A 24,396-nucleotide genomic window follows, 5' to 3' on the forward strand; every position below is an offset into this window, starting at 1 on the left:
GACGGCGGCCCACGCGTGCCCGCCCCCAGCACGCGCCCCCGCACTCCGCCCCGCGCGTGGGGCGATGCGTCAGCGCCAGGCGGGGCCGCGCTGCCATGGCGGCGGCGGCGGGCAAGGCCGCGGGGGCGGCCTACGGGCACGGCGAGAGCGGCGGGAGCCGCGGCGGCGGCTTCCTGGGGCCGCGGGTGCCGGCCGAGGTGGAGGCCATGGCCCGGGGCGTGCAGGACGTGGGCAAGGAGACCTTCCGGCGGCTCCTCAAAGGTAGGGCCCGAGCGTGGCCTGCCCTCGGCGCGCAGCCGGGGCTCGCCCTGCCCCGGGGCTCCCCGCCGCCCTCCGCGTGGTGTGGGCGCGGGAGGGGCCCTCGCCGGCCCGCCGCAGAGGTGTCTTCTGCTAGGAGCGGGTGACCCAGCCAGAGCCGGCGGGCAGGCGCCGCGTTCCTCGAGGAAGCCGTGGATCCTCCGAGGAAGGCAGGGGCGGCTGGGGGGTCTGCTCTCTTCTGCCCTGCGTGGGCAGGGCTGCAGCTGTCCTGGGACGCTTCCCGTTGCTTTTCCCAGCGGGAAGCTAAAGCTGAGGGTTAAATACAATGACGGGGTTTCTTGGTTGTTCTAAAATTCTGTAAAATCCGTGAGAATGAGGTACGGACTTTTGCAGCTATGGATGGCCCCCAAACTCACACTCACCGCTGTTAAAATCATTCCTCTCTCACCCCTCGGTTCCAGAGGCAGTGGTCGAGTCACTGTCAGATTGCGTAGGGCACACAAAAGTTGGAGACCCCATGGGTATTGGAGACCCCATGGGTATTCCCGTAACGTGCAGGAGAAAATAAAGGAACCTCAAAATGCGGGTGTCTTACTGAAGCTGGGGCTGTAAGCTTGAAAATGCTCTGCCTGTTTGACTTTTGTCTCTGAGGCTGCTCCCTGTGGTGAGGCAAGACAGGACCTAAGATTTTCTCAAGGCTCCTTTGACCACCGAAATCAGAGTTACTCAGTCGAGTAAATTATTGTATGCAAAATAACCACAGAACAATCGAAGAGAAGAGTTGATTAGCAGAGCAAAGGAACAGCTTGTTTGTGGCCAGCTGAGAGGAGACCAACTGCTGCACAGCACAGCATAGTGCTGCGAACTTACACGCAAGTTCTCTCAGCTAACTTCCTTTCAGGCTTTCTCTTCCTGATTTGAGTCAACAAGGACTCCAAGCATCTGGTAGCTGTTTTTTCTTTAAAAGTGTTGCTGCACAGTGTCAGAAATGGAGCAATGCATCCAGGGTTTCTTTACAATAATTGAAAGCGATAAAGCTATGTGTAGGCAGAGGCATTTGGGACAAAAGTAAGTACAGATGTTGAACTATACTTGCTGGCTAGTGCAGGGGCAGCGGAGACCGGAAAGTTATACCAGTGCCAGGAAGCCTGGCCGTCTCCTAAGCCCCATCTGGGTTTAATTTCTGTGTAAGTTATCGCCTACATTTAGGTGTGCAATAAATGCTTCCTACTGTAGGGGGAGCAAACAGTCCTTCTAAACCATCTGAAGGCAGGGCGGGTAACCCCACCGCGCTGATTCGCCCAAGCGCCCGTGTCCCCCAGAGCAGATGGAGACAGCCTCCACATCGTGCAGAGCTGGCAGGAATCTCCAGTCGTCTTCTGGTCGTGCGGGTCTGTGATTAACGCTTGCAGGAGAGCGGTTTTTCCTTTACAGGTTTAGTAGTCTTTGAAGACATGATGGATTTCAACAGAGTGTATCTAAATTGCTCTGGCACTGGCACCAAGTTAGCTTTTTGAGGCTGTTGCTCTATTGCTAAGTAATAGCTAATATAAAAAATGAGATACTGCGTCATATGCCTGCTCAGTTCATGATGTAAGAACTGCATATACCATTATCTCAGGGTTATCCAGCCAGTGTTATTGCAGGCTCTGCTAAACTGCAAGTTCAAGTTTGAGACTGTGGGCATCTTCGACTAGAAGCAAGTGACCCAGCAGTGAGATTTTCTTGAGATGTTTTGGGGTTATTCTTTTTTTTCTCCCGTAGACGGACTGTTGGAAATATTGGTACAGCTGATATTTCTGAGTTCCCTGAGCTATACTGAGTAAAAAATCTTGTATTCTAGGGTAATGCAAGTAGGTTATAAAAGAAGACATAGATTTTTAACCAGTTATTAGGGTTGGTCAACAGAAAGAAGACCAATATTGTCATTAAACTTGTCTAGTTAAAAGCTATAAGCAACCTCTTGTTCTTTGAAGAGACAGATCAAAGTTGTATTTACGTAGGTAAGTAGACAGCAATGTGTTTCCTGCTCTGCCCGTGATCTAGTAGACAGGCCTCAGTGCTGATCTGTATTTGGCCTTTCCAGTAAATACTTTTCTCAAAGACAGTTTTGTTGTCACAGAGCAGAGCCTTTTTCAGACAGCGTGGAAAGCTTGGTATTAGCACCTTGCACATCCTAGCTACTCTGTGCGAAATCTGCTGTGCAGATAGTGCCAGACTAATTCAGTCAGCCACATGAATGATCCAGGACTCACCACTGAATGTGGTGTGCATTTAAAAATGTGAAAAGCAAAGAGAATTTATTCAGAATTAAAAGACAGTAGCCAGTGGAACTCACCTAATACCAAAAGGAAGACTAGCATTTTGATTCAAACTCTTCTTTTTTTTTTTTTTTTCCAACTTTAGTGTTAAGCTAATCTCTTAGTGTTTGGCTTTCAGTAACACTTGCTGGCCATTTTTAACTTTTCATATTTTATTCACAGCACTAAGTATGGCTCATTATAAATTACTAATCTAATGCCCCAATCCTGCAATGGGATTGTGTCAGTAATCTTTTTTTTATCCACAGTGGGACTTGCTGTGGCTCCAGCAGTCCATCCGGACTGATCAGAGTGCAGGACAGAGGCTGACATGACAACAGAAATTTATATAAGCCAGTGCATATATGGAGAAAGGAGGAATAAGTGCATGATGAAGACTGAAATAAACCCACACCAGTTATTAGTGTATAATATTGCTACGTGGGTTAACAGTACTTTCCTTTAAAGTCTGTACTATCACCAGTTGTGCAAACTACAAGACTTGAAGGTTTAGTTTTCTCCTTGCTCATTTAGTCCTTAGCCTCTGCTGACATTGCAAGATAAATTAATTATGTGAAACATTGGAGAACAGTGTTGAATTGTTTACTCTCTCAATCCTCTCTTATCCTGGGTATCAGAAGTGTAATTAAGCTGTAAGCAGACTTCTGATGTGAACAAGTTTGTTGATAGAAGCTCAAGTTGGATTTGAACTCATGAGCAATGAAATTTTTTATCTTTTTTGCATTATCCCACAGGAACAAATGTCAACAGTGAAAACATCTTCAATTTTACAATGCAAAAGCTTAATCCATTGAAGTTCTCTTGGTAAAGTGTTGTGAGACTGACCTGTGGTGGTGGATGGTCAGATGTATTTACAGAGACCTGAAGTGACAGTTTCACATCAGGAAAAATGTCAGTACCTTAAGTCAAGTAAAATCATACACATGTTTATGTTAACGTTCACGGTCTCCAGGTCTTCCTCTTTTTAAAGGGATCTTGCTTTGCTTTCTTATTCACAGTCACTGTTAATGCATTGGAAGGAAAAGACTGCAAGGAATCTGTCAAGGTGATTGCAGAAAGCACTAATCTCTCAGAAGAGCAGCTTGCTTTCCTCATTTCTGGCATGTATACCCTTCTCCGAGAAGCGTTGAGACTCCCCTTATCAACTTTCAAACAAGAAGTAAGTTCTGGGAGTCCTTGTGGTCCCAATAAGTTAAAAGCTGGGTCAGACGCAAGTTACCACCTAAACCCTCTTTGCCAGGGTGGGGAGCTGCACATAAAAATGTTGCTCCAAGTTAAAGTGGTTGGAAGAAACTGTTAAAAATCTAGAGCTTATTATTTTACTTGTTGAGTAGACTTACAGCGAGCTTTTTGGAGGAGCATTTAAGCTTTGGGAAAGAGATTCCTGTATCTTTTTCTGCTTCAGCATCTTGTTTTACTGTGCATGTTTGTTTTCACTCTTAATTTAAAACCCCAGAAGAAACCATTGCAAAGTGTTATTTCATTGGCATCAACTCTCTCTCCTACCCTAACTGTGTGTTCACACATACCGCTCATTTTGTCCACACTTACAATTTCTCATATTTGTTTGCCTTTCTTCATACTTCTGCCATAGAGGAAGGAAGGTCTTGTGGCCAGAACAATATAGTGGAAACTGGGAGAAAGTGCTATTTCTGCTTATGCTATGGATGTTCTGTGTGAATATGTATACATCTGCCATGTTCCCAACCCCTATTCCTGCTTCATGGCTATTTTCTCTCCTTTTTCATGTTACTCTTCCTTATGTTTTTTCTTTTCTCATTTTATATTTATGTGAGCAAACCACTTCTGGGCTTCCAGCCCCTCTTTCTTGTTTAAGATACTGTTTTCACATTTACCCAGGCATACTGGGAAAGCTCATATATTGCAGGAAACATAGTGAAAGTATGCTTTTAGAATTCAGAGCTTATCTTTTGCCACTTCCTTTCTGTTGTCATAGCTTAAACAAGTTACTGCAAAACATATTTGAGTATAAGGGCACATAATTACTATAAAAGAAGAATATGTTAGAGAGAAAAGAAATGTCAGGGATGTTGTTTTCAAAAATAAAGGCTTCCGAGAGATTTAGGTCTTTAAAATTAATTTCTCACAACTTGATTAAACGCTTCCGGAAATTCTTAATATGTAACCTGTCATTTCAAAACTACTGGCACTCAAGACTAAAACTTTTGGGGAGAGATGCCAAGCAAGTAACCACTATTAATTCACTAGGTAAGAAATGATCTTTCAAGACTACATCCTGTAAAATTTCACCTTCCTTATCTTTCTAGGTTTTTAAGGAAGACCTAAAGGAGCTCAGGTATGCCTGTTTATGCCTGTTTTTTAATGTTTGTTTTTTCATAACTTTTATGTAATTATGTCCCCAAATCAACTTTTGTACACAACAAAGTTGGTATAAAAATTACCTGTAAATAACACATACTAGATCTCTTGCCGAATGTCATGTGAAGCCAGAGGAAAAAAAACAGGTGTTGTGTAAGACTTGATTTAGCACTGAGCATGAGCAGTAAATTTCACATGCTGGGGACATTGGTCTAATTTAGTCCGTAATGTAGGTTATGCAAATGTGAGTGACCTTCTCTCTGCCATCCCCACCTTGCCCTGCAGTATTTTTTAACATGTTACCACTGTCTTACCAAACATTTCAGATGCTAAGAAACTGCCCTACTTTTTTTCTTCTTTGAAAGGCCAGTGATACAACACTCATGAAATCTACCACCTTGTTCAGCTACAATCTCTCCTGCGCATTACCGAAGAAAGCATAACATTTGTTACAGACTTAGTCATCTGTATTAGTCTGTTCAGAGTATCTCTGAACAGAAGTTCATATCCTAAAAGCTAGACATCAGATACTAATAGTCTTTATAGGTTTTCCCTTATTTCCATATTCAGTAGCAATGAGAGTAACAACAGTTGATGTTTTCATCTGTAGAGAAACCTCTGCACCAAGACTCAATTATTTTAAGATGCTAATTTCCCATAATTCTTAGCATTCTGATTGCTACCTAGGAGAAACAGATAGATGTTTTTCTAAATCTTGTCTTTTTTCATACTCATTTATCTGTTAACCTGCCAACTGGCTTTCTCCTCAGACTTTGTTCTGCAGTCATAAGTTACTTCATGAGCAACTTCAGGCAAATTAAAGTTGCAGATTTAGACATGTAATCAGGGTGTCATTGGTGAAAGGTGTATTGGGGCCATGATGAAAGGTGCCTTGCTAGTTGATACAATTTTGTCTGCAGCTTGGTGCTGGCGTTTGACCTGCCTTTTGTCTTGTGAACTAAAATGCAAGCTGCTTCCTCTGCCAGGTCATGGAGTTCACACCCAGGTTAGAGTAGGTCAGTAAGAAACTGATTAATTGCTCTTGACCTGGTGGGAGTTGGTGTTGTTTGAGGTGCACATGGAATGTGTTTGGTATGGTTAAGGAATAATGAAGAGCACTAAAAGCTTCATGCCAAGTTCTTTGAGGGTGGGTGAATATTCCTCTATTGAGCAGTGGAAAAGGTTGGTATACAGGAGTGCCAGAAGTCGTTGGCTGGGCTGGCGGTGTACACTGGCTTTATCTAGAAATACAGACTCCCAGGCCCCTGTCCTTGTCATTTGACCACACTTTAATGGCTTACACTTTTGTAGTTGGGGTTTTTTCTTCTCACTTTATGGTTTATTCATGGAACTATGAAGACACTTTTCAGTCTGGATGATCTTTTTTATATCTTTTATATCTTGATAAATCTTTTATATCTTGTTGTTCTGGTTAACATGACTGATATAGTGGCAATAGTTCAGGTAACTGCATTTGTGTTGCTTGCAGACTTGTATGTTTTATGTGCTGCTCGTTGCTGCTATGCTCCAATGATTCTGACATTATTGGGACTCTTCCTAACTTCCATCTCTGACAGTCTTTTTTCCTGTGAGTAGCACTCTCCACCTTGTGGCTGAACTTTTAGAAGACTAAATAACTTATTCTACTCTCAAACTATGATACTTAGTAAATTTGGTAGCACCTTTAGCATCTTCGATTCCTATGGGAAATGTCATTTCCTATCCAATGCACTTGGGTTTGGAGATGAAATACCTGCTCATTTTTAAGGCACCTGATAATTACATTCAGACATTTATCCTTCTGCAGTGACTCCTGTGGGTCATCCTGTGATCATGTGCATGAAGAACACATGTAATTGATTGCAGATGACACAAGCAGTGTCTTGGCATTATTGGCACCCAGTGTTTGGGCAGGTATTTTACATTTTAAGGCAGAAAAATTGCTTATTTCCCATTTTTTTTGTTGTGTCTTCTTTTAAAAGGTTTGAGCTCTGGGCCAGGTTACCTTTTTTCACCTCTCCTGCATTCTATTTTGTTTCCTTCAGTGAAGCTGAAGATTGGACTAATTCCACCCATATAAAGTCTTGTAATTCTCAATTTCCTGGTGATGCAGCTGGTCTTGGCTTCTAGTTTTGGTGGAGAGAGAGGCTGGGAGACATGCCCACTTCTGATTAATTAGATCAGTACTGTTGGTTTCACAGGGTTGCCATTCTATATCCCCTATTTCTTGGCCTGACTGGCTGAGCCAGTGAGAATAAATTCGCTATAAATTGTGGGTGCTATTTTTTCCCTCCCCTCTCAGGTTGATTATGGCTCAGGCCAATAACATGGGATGGAGACATCCTCACACCTTCTTCCTTGCCCCTTGAGTCCCTTCCTCAGAATGTTCCTTTGAAAATTGCCATCTGTAGCTCAGGCCTGAGCTGTGCCATGTTCTGTGTCTGATCTGCCTAGTGTGTGACTGGCCTTGTGTAAGCTGCTTGAGCCAGGAACAGAATTTTCAGCAAAATCATTAACTGCACAGCAAAAATAATGCAAGCTCAAAAGTAGCATTAATGCTTCTGTTTTGCTTTCGCAATGCTTCTTACAGTCGAGCAAGTATTGTGATAGGTATCATAGTAATCATATTACAACCCCCTATCTCCAGCTATTCCAGTACATACAGAGGATATTGGGTCATCATCAGGATGGGTTAAGTGATACACTTGCGTGGAAAGTATAAGTAATGTCTGCAGAAATAGTCTTGTCTCTTCTGAAAGAAGGAAAGACACATGCAGCCAAAAAAGCACTGTCTAGTCCCTCCTCCTCACTTCCCAGTTTGCCTCAGATAACTACCTTGCTAATATGAATTCAGTTTTATCCAAGCACCATTTAATTTGTTTTAAACCCACTTCTTCCATTAAGGATTCAAGCTCTAGTAACTGCTGTTTCATCTTCCCACTGTGTGCGTTGATGAGTTGGGTTTTTTTTTTCCCCTCATTAGACACTGTAAGCCCTTTAGGACAGGTAACTTCCTTGTTTGCTTTGATTTTTCTTTGACATACCGCTGTGTATCTCAAGCCACTGGTGAGTAATGTCTCTGGGCACTGATTCATGTCGAGTGCTGGATTTAACTGAGGCAGCAGAAGTAGTTACTCCTCCCACTTGCCCAACCTGCCTCTCTGTAGGAGGTTACTGTCCCTTGGCAAAGGCAGCTGAATGGATAGTGTTTGCTCTGCAGTCTTTGCAATTCACTGCCTGATATATTGAACTGAAAATCAACAGCAGCTTGTTTGTAAGGCAACAACAGCATTGGAGGAATGGTAAAGTAGTGGAGAGGCATAGGGTGGATGGAGTGTGAGTTAGTCTATTCGACCAGTTCTCATGGTCCCCATCAATTTTATGCTTGTCCTCCCCACGTTAGATATGCCCTTTTTGTAAGTAATCTTACCTACAAGGGCCTCTGTTTTTACTTTTGAGGGAGCAATCCATTCTGTCTTTTCATTATACTTCAGGTGAAAGTGTAATGAAATGTGTAGGTTTGGGATTTTTGAAAGCATGCATTGCTGGCCTGCCTTCTGCACTTGTCAGAGCCATCAGTAAAACTTTTCTTGACTTTACTGCAAATACTGAGAAGTTAAGCAAATACTGGGTTCTTTTGAAACTCACTGTTGCCCTACTAGGTAGAACAGGAAGATGTAATACAGTTTTCAGGGTTCTTGATATAAAAACATAGGCTGTCCTTTTGAGAGCCTAGACTGAATCAATACTGAAGTGCTTACATAAGAGCTGATGGCAATTTTAAGCAATGGAAGATGGAAACTGTTGACACATTTTTTGTGTTCTATAATAGATTTTTTTTTTTTAGCTAAAGCCATATATTTGTGGTTACAAAACACATAACTATTTTGTATTGCTCTTCTCTTTAAGGATACCAGAAGATTTCATCATGGACTTTTCCAGTATAGTCTTTGGTAACAGGTTAGTATCTTCATGTATCATGCATTGTGCAACCAGCAGGGTTGCACAGAGCTCTGCTGACAAAAATCCCAGGCCTATTGAAGGAACAGCAAAATTCTTTAAATTAATGAGAACAAGATTTGTTCCATTATTTTGATTCAACATAACATGATACCCATCATGTATGGCTATCTATGCGGTAAGTAGCTTTCATGCCAATTTTCAATTTTTCTGTGATCACCATCATCAGTTTTTATAATGTTCTATAGGCTCTGTAAGGTGCATCAATACCTACAGATAAAAAATGCATTGCAGAATTAAGCATTTTTATAATCATTATCATTGCAAGTTAGAGCAAAAGTGAAAGACTTGCTTTGTTGAGAGGCAAGCTACATATGCCTTCTACATGCTGTGGTTCGTGGAAGCTTTCTCAGATAGCATTTAATCAAGTCTTAATGTACAGCTGAATTGGGAATTCACACTGGGTGACTTGATGACATGTATGAGATATCAAGTGCTCTGCTAGCTGTAATTAATTTTCTAAGTAGTATACCTCAGTAGCTCCAGAGAAAGTACTAAATCAAGAACTTCTTGAACAGCCTATGTCTTTTTTCCGTTCTACGGATTCCTTTTTTCTATATGGTTCTCTGGTCAACCATATTTAGCTTATTCTACATCTAGAAATTGCTTGAACTTTTTGCATATGCAAAACTTTCCTCCTTGAAACTTGAGGTCACTCAGCACATAGCATCACTAACCCAACGCTGCTCCAGATATTCTCCATGGAATCCTGATAATCATAGTTGTGGTATTTCAGTTACCCTCACAAGGGTCTGAACGCTGCTACTAAAGTTAAAAATATTTTTCATTTCCTTGGTTAAGATCTTGGCTTAACGCTAAAGGTTCTGGGAGTAAAAATAAATTCAGCCTTCTCATCTTTTCGTTGCTCTTCTGTTTGAATTATAGGTGTTAAGAATGCAAAATTCATGGTTGCAAAGTGGAAATATTGTTTGCAGTGGAGAAAGAAGATAAATTTAGATGTCATTTGAAGCATGCATGATTGTCTGTTTTCTACTGTGAAATCACGATGCTGGAAAATTTAGCTTTTTCTCCTTTTGAAAGCTGTGATTATCCAGTGTAATCTTGCTCTGTGTTTTGAGACCAGAGAAGAGCACCTCAGATTTGATTTCTAGACAGATCTGCTTTTATAATCTTAAATGTAACACTGAATCATACATATGCTTATTGAGTTGTAAATATATATGATTGTGATGGTAAGAGAAGTATTAGCATCTGATCAAAAATTCAGTATGAGCTAGATAACCCAGAAAAATCCATTTTTAATACTTTTCCTGGCATCTTATCCTATTTTTGCAATTTTGTTCACTAAACAACAGCTCTGAAGTACTGGAAATTTGACATTTGTATTTCTGTGTCCCCACAGTTCCATCAAGCTATATAGACTGAAAGGAAAGAAAAACTTGCCACACTGACACCATCAAATCACTGCATGGAATTAAAACTTTTTTTTTAAGGGAAAGGATAATCCTAACTTCCCCTTCTCTGAATGTTTATAATAAATGTACTGCATTTTTTTTTAAATAGCATAGCTTTAGTTTCTACCAGGAGGGTGCTTTCTGTGTGCCATTTGTCAGCATTTCACACATACCAATTTATTCATTCTCCCTGTTCATGGCCTGGTAGGCATGTCTTGTTATGTGCAAAGGCAACCATCCAGAATTTGCCTTTAGTTTTGATATTGTTAGGTCAGCTGCTTCTCTAAATTCTCTAATCTTTCATTTTCGAGTGCTCTTCTGTTGTTCCTTTGGCAGATGATGTTCTTGTCACCAGGTATATCATCCTTTCCACGTATAATTTGGATGGTCTCTAGCTGATCCATGGTGCTTTACTTGTTCTAACTTCTGCCTTCTGCACTATGTGCTGACAGTATATTGCAACTGTTGGCACAGAGTGTTTACAAAACGTAATTATAGCCTATAGGTTTTGGATATAAGTTCCATTGAGTCTTTTCTGCTCCATTTTGCTATTCCTCTTAGAAATCAATGGCTTGATTAATGGCCTGTATAATTTCTGTATGTATGTTGGCCACTATGCACATTCTGTCATCCTTACAGGATTCTTGCCGTTCCAGTTGTGATCTTGTCCAAGCTGGGAAGGTGCTGACAGAAGCTTAAATTAAGCTATAAAAGCCGTGACTCCTTCTGAGGGAATGGTACTGAAGTGCAGTCCTGACCAGAACTAAAGCTTTTGTGGTTTGGCCACAGAAATGCCATAGATTAACAATATTCAGAAGCTTCACCTCTGTTTGGGCATTGCTGACCTTTCCCACCACCACTAACTAGAACATCCTCCTGTTTTCTCTACTCTTCCCCCAAAATGCTGGTGCTGCACTGAATGGACTATCTTCTATTGATGGGAGTTAGTGTGTCTTAAGGAAGTGGTAGCAGTGTGCCTATTTTTAGGCATTCCCCAAATTAAGCAATACTCTAGCAGCAGCTCGCCACTGAGGGAAAGGCCTGTTCTTATTGTTTAATCCTGCTAATGACCATTCTAGACTCCAGCTCCTCATGGTTGCAGCCAGCTGTGGTGACCTACTTCCTATCCAGTAGTTGACAGTGAGTAAAAACCAGCTGATCTATTTTTTCTGCTCTTTTTTCTGCTTTACCATACTATGAGGAATGTGTGTCACTTCTGACAACACCTACCCCCACCCCAAAAAAGGATAAATTATTTCTTATATTGCCTTTGCTAAATGCAAGAGTACTGGAGGATCTCAGCCTGTCAGTCCTGTGTACCTTACCAAATCATTAATCTTTCTGGGCAGTTTCTAAAGGCACCAGCTAACTTGCACAGAAGAATCTGAGTAGGGGTGTTAGACTATTATTCCTACAGTCCTTGATATGTTCAGAGAGGATTCCTTTCTGATGTAAAGTCTGTAATTAGATTATGTCTAGCACCATGGATAAAGGATGTAATGTTTCTTATCCTGGGATGCTTAACATGGGATGCTTAGCAAAAAAAAAAAAAAAGTAAGTAACACGAAGTCCAGACTAACTTCTGAATGGACCAGCTGAGTGACCTCATTCTGAAGATATTTCTGCATATATATCTAAAAATGGGTGGTTGTTATGTCTTTGTATCATATTTGGCTTGTTTACTTACCCAGAGCTTAAGGTGCTGTTAAAATTTTAAAGATTGTCAACCATCTGAAGTTTAATCACTGTCAACTGTATTTCCTCACAGAAATAAACTGAGGCTTGATCAGCCTGATTCTTCCTGCAATATGAGTAATAAATGAAGTCCTTGGCTAGACAGAAATCTTAAAGGTTGTGCTGGGGTTGGCAGTGAACATTATGTAAGGAACTTAGAGTTTGTAAATTGTGTTGGATTAGCAAGAACCACTGTGTGATACCTTTTTAAAGTATGCTTCAAAGTATGCTCTAATATTATTATATTTTAAAACATTGCTGCTCACCGATACTAGATGCTTTCTGCTGAAGGAGCACAGTGACCTTATTCCAGCTTTTTTGCTCAAGTCATTTGCCTCATTCCTGCTTGCTTGTTCCTGTTGGATCTGCATGAAGGTAAAGATATAATTGCAGATCCCTTTCTATGCCTCACAGTTGCGTATAATTGAAATAATAGATATGCCAGCCACCACAATGACTCTTACTAAACTTTATAGTGACATCAGTTTACTGGAATTACACAGAGTCCCTTGGTCTCTTTTTTTAACATGGACCATAGTTAAGCATGGGAAAAATGGGTAATCAGAGCACAGCTGTCTTAAATACACAAAACCTCCACTCATTCAGACCTCTCTAAATGAGGATAGATGTAGGAGAGAAACAAGTTCCGGACAGGTTTGTTCTGAGGAATCTTATTTTCTCTTTAGATTGTTGTTTCTTTTATTAATTTGCATTTCAGTCTCCCATTTCTGATTTACTCTGTAGGCGTCCTGCTTCCGAAGGCACAGCTCTGATACAACGAAGTAGGCTGCCAAGTGTCCAGGACTTCAAGTGGAGAGTGGACGTAGCTATATCCACAAGGTATAAAAGAGAATCCTGCATGACCCTAGAAATTATTTTGCCCAAGGTTAAACTCACTTCTTGTGCTGCTTAAAAATGTCAACAATGTTAAAATGTATCTTGCTGTTAGGGATTGGCACGTAGCATTAAATGGAAAGAGATGGGGGGGGGGGTTTCTGAAGTGTAGAAGTCAGTTTATACACAGGTTACTGCTTTTAACGTGGACCTGCCAACAGGCTGCTGCCTTCATCTTCTACTAATGATACTTTTTAGGCTCCTTATTTGTTTTGATCTCTAAAACCTCTGTGCTAGAAACATTTCACTCAAAGTTTCAGTCTCTCTTTCAATATTTTGAAACTTAATGGAGCTGATACAACTCCACAGGTCCTCAGAGATGAAGGAATAAATTAGATGGATTGAGCCCCATGCAGCCAGCCAAGCTCTCGGTTTCACTGGAGCAGGGGAGGGAAATCATCTATTCAACTTCTCAAGTAGACTATCATTTGTATGTTGCACATGTTAAATAAAATGGCTTTCCATCACCTGTACAGTCTGCTGTAGATTCTACAAAGAGAAGCTTCAGAACAGCACCTTTACACTGCCATAGTTATGCAATTGGTCATTGATCTTCCTCCTAGTTTCTTTCACAAAACAGGAGTAAAGGCCTTTGTGTTCATCCTGCCTGTGCCTGCAGTGAATAGCTTCTTGCCATCTGCCACAGCAGAGGCAGCTGGAGGATGGATCTTTGGCTAGAGCCAGAAAGAAACAGAAACCTGTTGTCTCTGCTGTTCCTGGTCTTTGTCTAGTTCTAACCAAGACAGACCAGGGTGAAAGGAATTGGAAGGTGATCCAGTATTTGTCAGTAGCATAAATTGTTAGCATGAGTGACTTCATATTGCATTCATGAATACCTGCATCCGAGGGAGAGTGCAGTCTCTTTGCTGCCATAGTTGAGACACCCATGGGTAATCAGGGATCGTCTTCCTGAAATCAAGAAAAAAGGCTCCTAAGTGAAAATTGCAGTGACCGCAAGCTACTGGTTCAGGTGACTCTCAGATGAGCAGTGCTGTAAGCACCACACAGATATCACTATGCAGAAAAAATCTGTACCTATAAGAGAGCAAAATGTACAGATAAACATCCTCAGGCACAATGCTTGCAAGCTGCAGACAAATCCTATGATTTGTTTTCCAAACAACACAGGAGCAATACATTATCCTTGTCTATTTTCCTTCCTTTTATTTTCCTTTCCAGTCAACCTCCCCCCTGGGATTTCTTGTTTATCATCCAGCAACAGCCTCTGCAAAGAGGTATGGTTTCTGGCTGTAACGCCTGTCAGTACCTGAGCAGGCTTTGGCAACATCAGTTGATGGAAGCTGCACAAGAATGACTCATTTCCCCTCTTTGGGTCATCAAATAAAATAACAACCCACAAATTTAGGATGAAGACTGGAAGAGCTTGATTCCGCAAATAAGATGGCAGTTGAAAGCATAAAGGGATGGAAAGGATTAAGGCAACATGGTAAACTGTGTAAAAAAACGGTGCATTATTATTAGCAGTACTTGGTCAGCTTTTATCCCTATCATAGTTTCACTAAACTGATTATTGTGTAAAATGAAAATGCTCCTAAACTTGCAGTTACTAAACTATTAAAAAAATTTTTAGTCTTAATACTGAGGTAAATTGGACAGGTCTCCTATGTTCATGAGTTTCCAGCCAGTCAGGTACAGGACTCTCTGATTGAAATTACTCATATCCTATGTAAAGCCTACATGAACATCTTAAATTGTTAATGTGCAATGCTGTATTCATCACACTGCTGATGTCTATTGTTGTAATACTAATAATGTAAATAATTTCAGTTCACTGGCCCGTGCGCTTCAACCATCCATTCTAATGATGATGAAGCTTTCAGATGGGACAGCTCATCGCTTTGAAGTAAGTCTGATTGCCATAATAAATAAAAAAGAAACCACTTGAAGTTCTTTTTAGGAAGTTGAATTACTATTTAAGATATTAAAGCTTTTGTAAACAATGCATTATCATTGGTTGGTTTGCTTTGGAATCCTTCACGTTCCGTGTAGCTGCATACAATATATAATGAAACGCCAACCAAAATCATTTCATACCTTGTTCCTACACACATTTTGCTGAAAACTCATTTGTTAGAAGAATATTAATTACCGAAAAGCACTGTTGCATAATATCTGGTTTGGTTAAAAATTATGGGTTTGTTATCAACTGTAACCTTCAGACTTGATGGTGTCTCTTGAGGGCAGAAAAACTACTGGGGTAGTTTATGTAATGTATGATACACTTCTAAACCTCCTGCATTGGGTAGAGAATGGTAACGTTCTCTTCTGTGGCAGAGGTAGTTTTATTCTTTTTCTTCAGTACAGTTCTTGCTGCTAGAAAGAAAGTAAAAAAACCTCTTTGCTTTTTACCTCAGAATTAGTCAGTGGCAGTATTTGTGACACTGTACGTAAAGGCTTGCCAGAAGATGGCATAAACTCTTCCATATTTTTAACCTTTGAAAAGAATGCTATTTGTTCTATAAATAATGTGGTGGTACATACAGGAATTCAGTGCACAGCAGGCATTGTTGCATTAGAACTCTGTAAAGATTTTGGCTTCAGTTCATGTGTTAGTAGTAGTCTGGAGGACGCACCAAAGCACTGTGGGTTGAAAGAGGTGGACTGATTTTACTGTTACAATGATTCACAAGAAGGCAGCTATTGAGGAAGGCACAAGTTCTGTGCTACCTTGCAAAGTGTTGAGGCTGTCAGTTCACAGGAGATCAAATTCACCCCTCTGTGGGCAGTCCAGCTCGGAGCATCCCATATGGCCTGTTTGAGGTCTTCCATGGAACTTAAATGATGCCATGGACTTCAGGTTAACCCTTTACAACAGTGTAAGTTTCACTCGTGAGAATAAAAACTAGTATATATTCTTTACTGTTTAGATTTGGAGTTTTATATCCTGGTATGTAATGTCAAGTCTTGGTCTTGGTGGCATTGTTCCTGGTTGTTTTGGTTTGGGTTTAGGTTTTTTTGTTGTAAGTCTGTGGAAGACCCTTTGCTATTCTGCATTGGAGTTGTGTTGGTGTCCAGTACGCACAGAAGTGCAGATGTCTGGTAGCAAACAATGTGCTTCTCTTAGAATCAGCTCTTTGCTGCTGCTGCTTAGATCTGAATGCCAAAGATCTGGCTGTAAACATGATTTCTGTATCTGATGAGTGGTCTTTCTGCAGTTGTTAGCTCTTTGGGATAAACCTGTGTTTTGGTTCAAGGTACCATATACAAGCAAATACAGTCCTCAGCTCTTCAGTTTCCTTTCATTCGGACACGTTCAGAATGTCCTGCTAACTAACAGGGCTTATGTAAGATGGTAAGTCCAGAAGATAATTCTGTTATGAACAGTTTTAAAATGTGTATGCCACAGGGAGAAGTTACACTCTTTGGTCTCTTGCGTTTGGTTTGGGTTTTTTTAATTGCAGTGTGACCTCTAACAATTAAGATTTCTTAAAAAGCAATGGGAATTGCAGCATTTCAAGTCTTGTTGTATATATGTCAAAAGTGAAAAGGACGTGATGCCTTTTTTTGCATTTCTGATGCATATGGAAAATGCAAATCAGATGTTGGATTCCTCTCACATAATTGATATCTGTGCTACAGTAGGCAGAAGGATGACAAGGGACTCTGTCAAAAGAACTGTATGTCTTCAATGTAGTCAAAGAAGTTTGTGCACTGCACTAATGTTAATCTGTGTCACCCGGTCTGTGCCTGTGCTCAGATGTGGTTCTGTCTTAACAGACAATAGATTTCCATCCATTTGGCTTCTCAGGCTTGAAATGGTAAAGGAAAGTCCATTAGTCTCCTGCACAGCTGAAAATGTTTTGTATATTTAACCAAAATCTTTTGCCTTCCACGTATAGACAGTGCCCAGTCCTCTTTGCTCTTGAGGTTGCTGCCAAGTCTCTTGCTTGGAGGCTCAATTCCTTTCTCCTGCAAGCTTGGACAAGCAGAATATCTGGAATTTGTTGCTTGAGAATTCTGTAGGGTCCACCACCTTCCAGGTGTCTTTATGTTGCCTTCCAATCCATGACTGTCTTACACCACAGCAGACATCAGTTTACATTGTGGAGTACTTCCTTTCTCACATCAGGCAGTATAGAAAATGTACTATGGAGCTGTTATTTCTGGTTTTTCCCACTCCTCTTCTTTTTCACCCAGATGATTTAGTTCAATTAAATGAATTTTATTAACCTCAAATCCTTTGTCTTAAGCCAAAAAAAAAAAAGTAATGTTCCCTACCCATAGGCATGCCCTAGTCACAAGTTCCTAAGAAGTTTCATGTTTTCTAACCTGAATATTCTGTTTCAGGTGCCAGTTGCAAAGTTTCAAGAACTGAGATACAATGTTGCCCTTATACTGAAGGAAATGAATGATTTGGAGAAAAGGAGCATACTGAAGATCCAGGACTAAACACTTTTAAATTGGGAGTTTATAGAACAGATCTGAAACCCTCAGTGTGTTTTGTGAATGGCAAAGCAGGGGACTATCACCGCTTTGCCTCTCTGAACTGCAATGTAGCATTTATGATGTCTGCTGTAAATATTTTTTTGATTCAAGTGTTAAAAGCACAAGCTCTTTTCATAAGACTTAGGAAAAACAAAAAATACGTCTATGAAAAAGTATAATGCTGGTTGCAAGCATTTTTGCATGATTCATCAAAACATTTTTTAAATAACTGTCTTAATAGATGTAAGAGTCATTTATTTCTGATTATGATTCATCACTCTAATTATTTTTGAAAGCCTGCTACCGGAAGCCTTATCAATGTGTATCATAAGAAAGCTCTGCAATATCTCAAATAAAAAATAAAATTAAAAAACCACTCTTGCGCTCTAGTATGACAAATGTGAACTTGAGTTTTGCATAAGTAAAATTGCTGTCTGGCTTCTCACTAAGTGACTGAGGTATAGCTACGGATATTTAAAGGCTAATTTTGAAGAAAATTGGAAGGCGGTGGATCAAGAAAGAAGTATTGACTGAGCTTCCATGGGATTGAAGAAGTGGAAAGGTGCAATCTAAGTCTATCTGGTTGACCAGAATGGGCTAAATAGCAGTAATCTCATAGATTTCTAACTGGAAATGCCTGCCTCTTGTTTCATGTATGTTTGTGTATGCCCTATATGTTTGATGTGAACGGAATAATCTGACTTATTACTGGGCAGAAACCTCTGGCACTGCAATGATAGCAAACAGCAGGAGGGAGTAACCTTGTAGACCACTACAGCTATATACTCATTAATAGGGCAAGTCAGATCCCAGGATGAGGAGGCTGCATACAGCCTCTGGGATGAAAGTCACACGTATGAGGATATCCAAGCCCCTAGGTCAAGAAATCAGTTAACCATAGGCTGAAGTTCCCTGAATTGGTCAGGCAGCCCCTGAAGTGGGCAGGCAGTTGGACTAGATGATCATTGTAGGTCCCTTCCAACTGAAATACTCTTATTCTATTCTAAGTTACTCCTTTGCTCCATGAGTGAACCTTGGAAGAACTCCCTTAACTTGAAGCATATGTTTTAAGTCTCATTTAAACGCTGTGGGACCGCAAGTATGTCCCTAAGAGTTTTGCCAAGAAGGGATGCATTCCTCAATCATTGCCTGAACGCATTTTCCCCCAGCAGCAAAGATAGGGAGGCTGTGAGGAACAGCCCAAAGGTAGCACAGACCATGGGCCCTAGAACTATAGGATTTATCTGGCTGTCAGAGGTAGCATAGAAAGCATATGCCACTACCCTTGTTAAGCATTGGCTTATTCTAGCTGCTTTTGGGGTTTCTACCTCAGTGGTACCACCCATACTTCTCTCTTTCAGTTTTTGGGATTGTAGAACTTGCCTTTATCTTCGTCACTCCCTGCAGAAAACTACTGAAATTAAAATCGTGGATTCAGGAGGCCTTTTACACTCCCACAGATGTTTGTGTAGGAAAGGATGACTGGGCTCTTGGATTTTAAGAATCACAACAGCCATAAAAAGACTTCATTGTCATACTTTTTAAGAGGAGACTTCTTTGACAGCAGTCCGTACCAATCTAAAGACAGCTAAATAGCTGTGGTCCAGAAAGCTTTTAAAAGCTGTGCAAGAGTGTCTCCTGTAGTTTCAAATAAACCTATCAGCCATGATTTCAAACTGTTCAAAAGCTGCATGTTCCATTTGCTGTGTAGGCTACTCATCAATAATTTCCAGATTTGCTCCATGCTGCATCTTAACTACCGTGTTCAGGTCGCACCAAAGCATATAAAGGGGAATTCGCTCCTATAACTTCAAGTGGACTGCAGATTGCATTAATGTGATGTTTTCTTTTTGGTTTACTTTGTGAAGGTTGATCATCTTCTTTCTGGAATTACATTATCACAAGCTGTGAAACAGAACATACGTTCTTATGTTCTTTGTTATAACCTTGCCCTTCTGAATGTTTAGGTTTACGTGGTTTCAAACTGGAAAGGTATCTCAACTGAGACCGTAAGTGAAGTCTTTTCAGACAAATGCAACACTGCATGGGTATAAAATGAGCTATCAAGAGATTTGCAAAGTATTTTTTTACTGGTCAGAGTGGAAGAATCCATAAATACCTTTACCTTCTAGCCAGAATATATTCATTCAGTTGTTCTCCTGTAACAGCAATTGCCCATGTTCTCCAGAAATGGGAAGGCTTCCTGTTTTCCTCACATTCTCCTCAAGGGATGGTGGACCTCTTAGTCTCAAGTTTGTCTTGCCACAGTAGTTTTTTTTAAGCAGGAGTTTACTGTAATTGGAGGTTTACCATGCACACTGAGGGGTACTTAAACACTTGGGATTTTCATTCCTCTGTACTTAAAAGAAGAGTTAATTTGAGCTTTCCTCCTTCCTGCTGTTTTACTGGGAAGATTAGCTTTCCAGTAAAACAGCATTTGTTACCAAAATGGCTAGTGGGAGTAGCTAGTGGATAGGTCCTCAGTTTTGATAAAATACAGCCTTCACATTGTTGTTAGGTTTCTCAGAACTTCATGGTGAATTGTTAAATATTTGTTCAACACTGAACTATCTTCTTACTTCACAATTAAAATACTCTGCAATTTGAATTCCACTGAATTTCTGACTGTAGCCCTTTCATTCCAATACAGAACAAAAGTAACCTTCTAAGAATCTGGGTATGTCTGAACAGAAATGATTTTACCCAACTCACTCTTAAGTTTGGTTATGCTTCAAGGACACACTGTGAATCCCCATTTCTGTATCACGCAGTGAAAGATACAACTTGAATGGGATGCTTGCTTTGTCGGTCCCGAGGTCTTGTCAAGCTGATCACTAGTCAGTCATCAGTTAGGAAGGTAGGAGGTTTGCGTGGGAAGGGCACTGGTTTTTTCTTATTACACACTGTTCATGGACCAATAGGTAACAAGGACCTTTCACAGGTTCTATTGGTAGTTTTCCCTGAAAAACAAACCCCAGTGATCCAGTTGCTTTCTCTATTTGATGGTGCCATGCATTTATTTAAACTGGATAATGTATTTGTGAATGTTAATTCTAGCGATTTTCTAACTATGGCATATGAACATAAATTTCTCCATTACACCCTTCCTTTCATTTCCTTTGTAGTATATGAAACATTATGCCTTTTCTTTCAAGATTAATGTGTCAAAACATATTTAAAATAGAACTTGATTGGTTTTCAATCTAAATCATGTGTGTATAATAGCAGAGATGCCCAGTGCATGCAGGAGTAGTCACAGCAAGCAGAATGCAAAGGGAGAGTTAAAGATAGCTGCCAGAAGTCATTCAGAGATTCAGTGGCAAAATAACACAGAACTCACATGTCTTCACTTCCTGTTCTCTCACCGTAAGTTAGCGCAGCTTCCTGACGTAATGGTCAGACCACCCTCTTTTTTGTTTTTTTAACTGGCTCGACTCCCTGGGCCATCAGTCCAAATCTGTTCTTGCCTATGGACTATTACTGTGTGTGCAGAGCACCTGAAAATAAAATGCCATCTGTGGCTGTATTTGTGATGTGACTTTTCACATCCCTACTTCCAGTAGAGAAGGAGCTTTGTCAGCATGACTAGCAGGTTGGAAATTCACACTTGGGTTAGTTGTGTTTGAGAGGGGAAAGAAACAGGTTTGTTGGTTGGTTTTGTGGTCTCAAAGTGCGATGCAGATTATAGCTCCAGAAGAAGGCTGAAGAATGTAGTCATGCTCTCATACTGCCTGTTATGCCAGCCATTAACTGCTGGAAGAAGATCAGTATTGTGCTCATTGTCATTAAAAGGAAGAAATTAAACCTCCCTTTGTAGAAAAATCATACAAGGGAGATGTGCTTTTGCAGAGTGAGTCACCTCCTAGCTTTAACTTCTTCTGTTTAAGTGAAGGATAAATCCGTTCTTGATCTCATGAACAATGCAGGTAGGTAGGGGGTTGCTTTTTTTTTTTTTTTTTTGCTTTTTCTTTTTTTGCTTTCTAATCAAGTGCACCTCATGACCCACTGCTGCTCCAAATCCATGAATATATGTATGAATGTATGAAAACTCCATGCTTTCAGGTGTTATATAAAAACACCCCAGCATATCTAGATTGATTATGTACATTCAATTTTCACAGCTGTTTTTGCTAAAAGTCTTTGCAGAGCCAGGCCCGATGTCAGAATCAAATATTTTGTAGTTGTTTGAACGGTAAATTAGTATCTTGGCTTTAAAATGCTTTGCCGTTAGTGACTGTACAGCTCACTCTGTACCTGTCACACCCCACAAAGTACTAACATTTACCAAACACCACACATACCAGGAACTAGAAGAGGCAGAGCCAGCTGCTTTCTCCTGTAAGAAGTCACAGAGTTGTTGCCCATAGGCCATCCATGACAAGGTCTTAACTGTTTTCTGGCTTTGGATAAAGGTCTGTGTTCTGGACCCTCCTAAGCATACAGCTTCCACCACGGGAGTAGTTCATAAGCGCAGCTGCCCTTTTCTCTTGAAATGTTTCAGCCATGTCCCTGCTGGTGTAAGAGAATTCCCAGAAGTACATTTCACAGTGCTTTTTTGAGACTCATTTCAGTCCCAAGTGATCAGACTGTCAGCTAGCCCTGCGGATGCTTTCATACATTGTAAATAGAAACTGTGGAAGTTCCTCTCAGAGCACAAACGCTGATTACATTTTCTATGACAATCTATTTCCATTCCCTATCTTGAATTCATGTGCTGCTAGAAACCCTCCCTTTATACCATGACTTACCTCTTTAAGTGTCTGCTATGTAACTGTGTAAATACTGGTGGCATATCCCTGATAGAGAGATTGTCATTGCATTGCTACTGGTAACCAGTGGTTATGTCACTTTCCCTCGCTTGAATAGGCTTTGACTCACAGTGGTTTTCAGGACAATGGTTATAAAATAACACACTGAGGGGTTGCCGAGACTATAGTTTTGCAACAGAGACAACTGTCGACCTCAAGGGTACACGAAAGCGTTCTTCCTTTCTTTTCTCTTTTTTTGTTAAGGGTTTTGTTCCTTTATAGTATGAGTTTTTCTTGCATGGAAGTTTGGAAAACAAGAAGTCTGTGTTAGCAAGCTTGCGTCTGGTGGGAAAACCCCATACTTCTGAGCACAAATGCTAGTTCTTTCTAACTGTTCTGAAGCATTGCTTAACCAAAATTTTAAGTGCTTCAGTTGTCCCACCTTTCTTTGAATTATTTGATGGCAGGCTGTGCTACGCTTTGGATTATTGTCTGACTTAAGTCCTGGCAGAAAGAATTACTGAAATTAGTGGTTATTCAATTAACCTTTTTCTTTTCCTAATTAAAGGACTTGCCTAAGAACAACGGTTAGAAATTGAACTTTTTCTTTCTTTTTTTTTTTTAAAGATTCAAGAGCCCTAGAGACAGGGGCCAAATCTTTGGCAGGTGCAAAATGTCTTAGCATCGTAGGAATCAAAGACAATTGAAGGGTCTCATGGCTCGCTTCTGTGTCCACGTATATGTCTGACTTTCTGTATAAGCTTAAGGATTACCTGCACATGGACACATAAACATCACAAAATTAGCCCTCATTATTAATTTAAAGTGTATATTATTAAGAGTTAAGATCCAGAATTTAAGTGGCTTTAAATTAGTTTTTCACTTTAAATCTAAGTTCACCTGGACTTTCTCAAGTATCCTCTCTAAACAAGGTCTTATAATAGTCGTTACCTCTCCTTTCTTCCATCTTTTGTACTGTCCCTTCAAACCCCATAGGCAGGGCTTGTCCCTTAATACATGCTTAGCTTACACAGTCTAAGCTGGGGAGTCCAGACACTTCTGTAAGTAAGAAATGGGAAATTAATTCCTTCATCCCCTCTCTTGAGCTTCGTGAGGAGGCCAATAGTATTAGTAATTGGATATCCTCAGAAATTTCAAATTCTTCAGTGAATTTTAAGACAGTGTGAAAAGTGCCCTATATTTTTAGAGTATTTGAAAATGTATGTATGTATATATCATGGACATTTCTAGAAACTATAACTGCAGATCTGCGTAAAACCACAAACAAAAAAATCAGAAAACTTCTTTTAAAACAATTGCTTCTATTCTATAGAAGCACAGGTCATGTTCTCCCTAGGCTACATTTAGCACAAAGAGTTGCACGACTAGCACGATCCTTTCATATAATGAAAATTGGTGGGAATGCGCAGATTGAAGCAGTCAACACAGCTGGTCTTAAATAAACATACATCATAAGGCACATTCTTTTTTATCTAGAACCTGGCATGGACAGGTATATGTATGCAATATGCCACACCGCATGGCCGAATAAACACCACATTTTCCTTCGAATGTTCTGCTTACTTGTCCTGAAAGCGATTGCCTGACATTAAAATAGCTTCACTACTACACAGATTGGCTTAAAGAGAGCGATTCACTGTGTAACTACAGCCTTTAAAATTCCAGTTCCAGCAGGAAAAGGCATTCTCGTTTTTCAAAATCGCCTTGAACCGCTATTTCTTTTGTATTACCGTAGGTACCAAAACACCGAACCCAGGAGTGAATTCAGTTTCCCGCCGTGGTGTCACTGTAGACCAGCAGGTCAAACGTCACTTTAAGCACGGTGTAAGCGGGCTGCCTGGTGGGAAACGGTTCCCAGTTGGGTGCCCTGATGTGGTGCCCGGCTTTGCCGAACCCAACGGCGCCCGCGGAGACACGCAGCCGGGCCGGGAAGGAGGGCGAGCACCGGCTGATTTCAGCTGTGCCCGAGACCTACCGCAGCGGACAGCAGCAGCGGGCGGTGCCGAAACGGAGCTGCTTCCGCGCCCGCCGGGACTCTCACACCGGCCCGGCCCGGCCCGGCGCGGCCTGCCCGCCGCTGACAGGGTGCCCCCTCCCCGGGCCGGGCCGGGCCCCGACAACCCGCCACGGGGGCAGCGCCAGCTGTCCCCCCGCCCTCGCGGGACCTCGGCCGGGGTTCTGGGCGGCGGCTGCCCGCGC

General features: G+C 41.0%; 1 protein-coding gene and 1 long non-coding RNA gene across 2 annotated transcripts; one reads left to right on the forward strand and one right to left on the reverse strand.

Moving 5' to 3' along the window:
• Positions 1 to 58: 58 nt before the first annotated feature.
• Positions 59 to 17,822, forward strand: COMMD5 (COMM domain containing 5). Its single transcript, XM_075513517.1, has 7 exons — positions 59 to 261; positions 3,578 to 3,738; positions 4,868 to 4,896; positions 8,829 to 8,879; positions 12,833 to 12,928; positions 14,771 to 14,846; positions 17,291 to 17,822. The coding sequence occupies exons 1-7, from the start codon at positions 96 to 98 to the stop codon at positions 17,390 to 17,392; spliced, it is 681 nt and encodes a 226-aa protein (XP_075369632.1). The 5' UTR covers positions 59 to 95; the 3' UTR covers positions 17,393 to 17,822.
• LOC142415326 (uncharacterized) lies at positions 12,817 to 24,183 on the reverse strand. The gene is made up of 3 exons (XR_012777376.1): positions 23,928 to 24,183; positions 13,819 to 13,891; positions 12,817 to 12,953 (listed from the first exon to the last, which is right to left on the reverse strand). It is a non-coding gene; the product is annotated as an uncharacterized LOC142415326 (long non-coding RNA).
• Positions 24,184 to 24,396: the final 213 nt, after the last annotated feature.

The sequence above is a fragment of the Mycteria americana genome, chromosome 10 (assembly GCF_035582795.1).
Source record: "Mycteria americana isolate JAX WOST 10 ecotype Jacksonville Zoo and Gardens chromosome 10, USCA_MyAme_1.0, whole genome shotgun sequence".
Classification (NCBI taxonomy): Eukaryota; Metazoa; Chordata; class Aves; order Ciconiiformes; family Ciconiidae; genus Mycteria; species Mycteria americana.

What these genes read in the sequence shown, in the direction of transcription:
- COMMD5 (XM_075513517.1), top strand. Translation starts at nt 96, where the DNA reads ATGGCGGCGGCGGCGGGCAAGGCCGCGGGGGCGGCCTACGGGCACGGC. An exon ending in GACGTAGCTATATCCACAAG is followed by an intron (nt 12,929 to 14,770) that starts GTATAAAAGAGA and finishes AAATAATTTCAG; the next exon opens with TTCACTGGCCCGTGCGCTTC. An exon ending in GGACAGCTCATCGCTTTGAA is followed by an intron (nt 14,847 to 17,290) that starts GTAAGTCTGATT and finishes ATTCTGTTTCAG; the next exon opens with GTGCCAGTTGCAAAGTTTCA.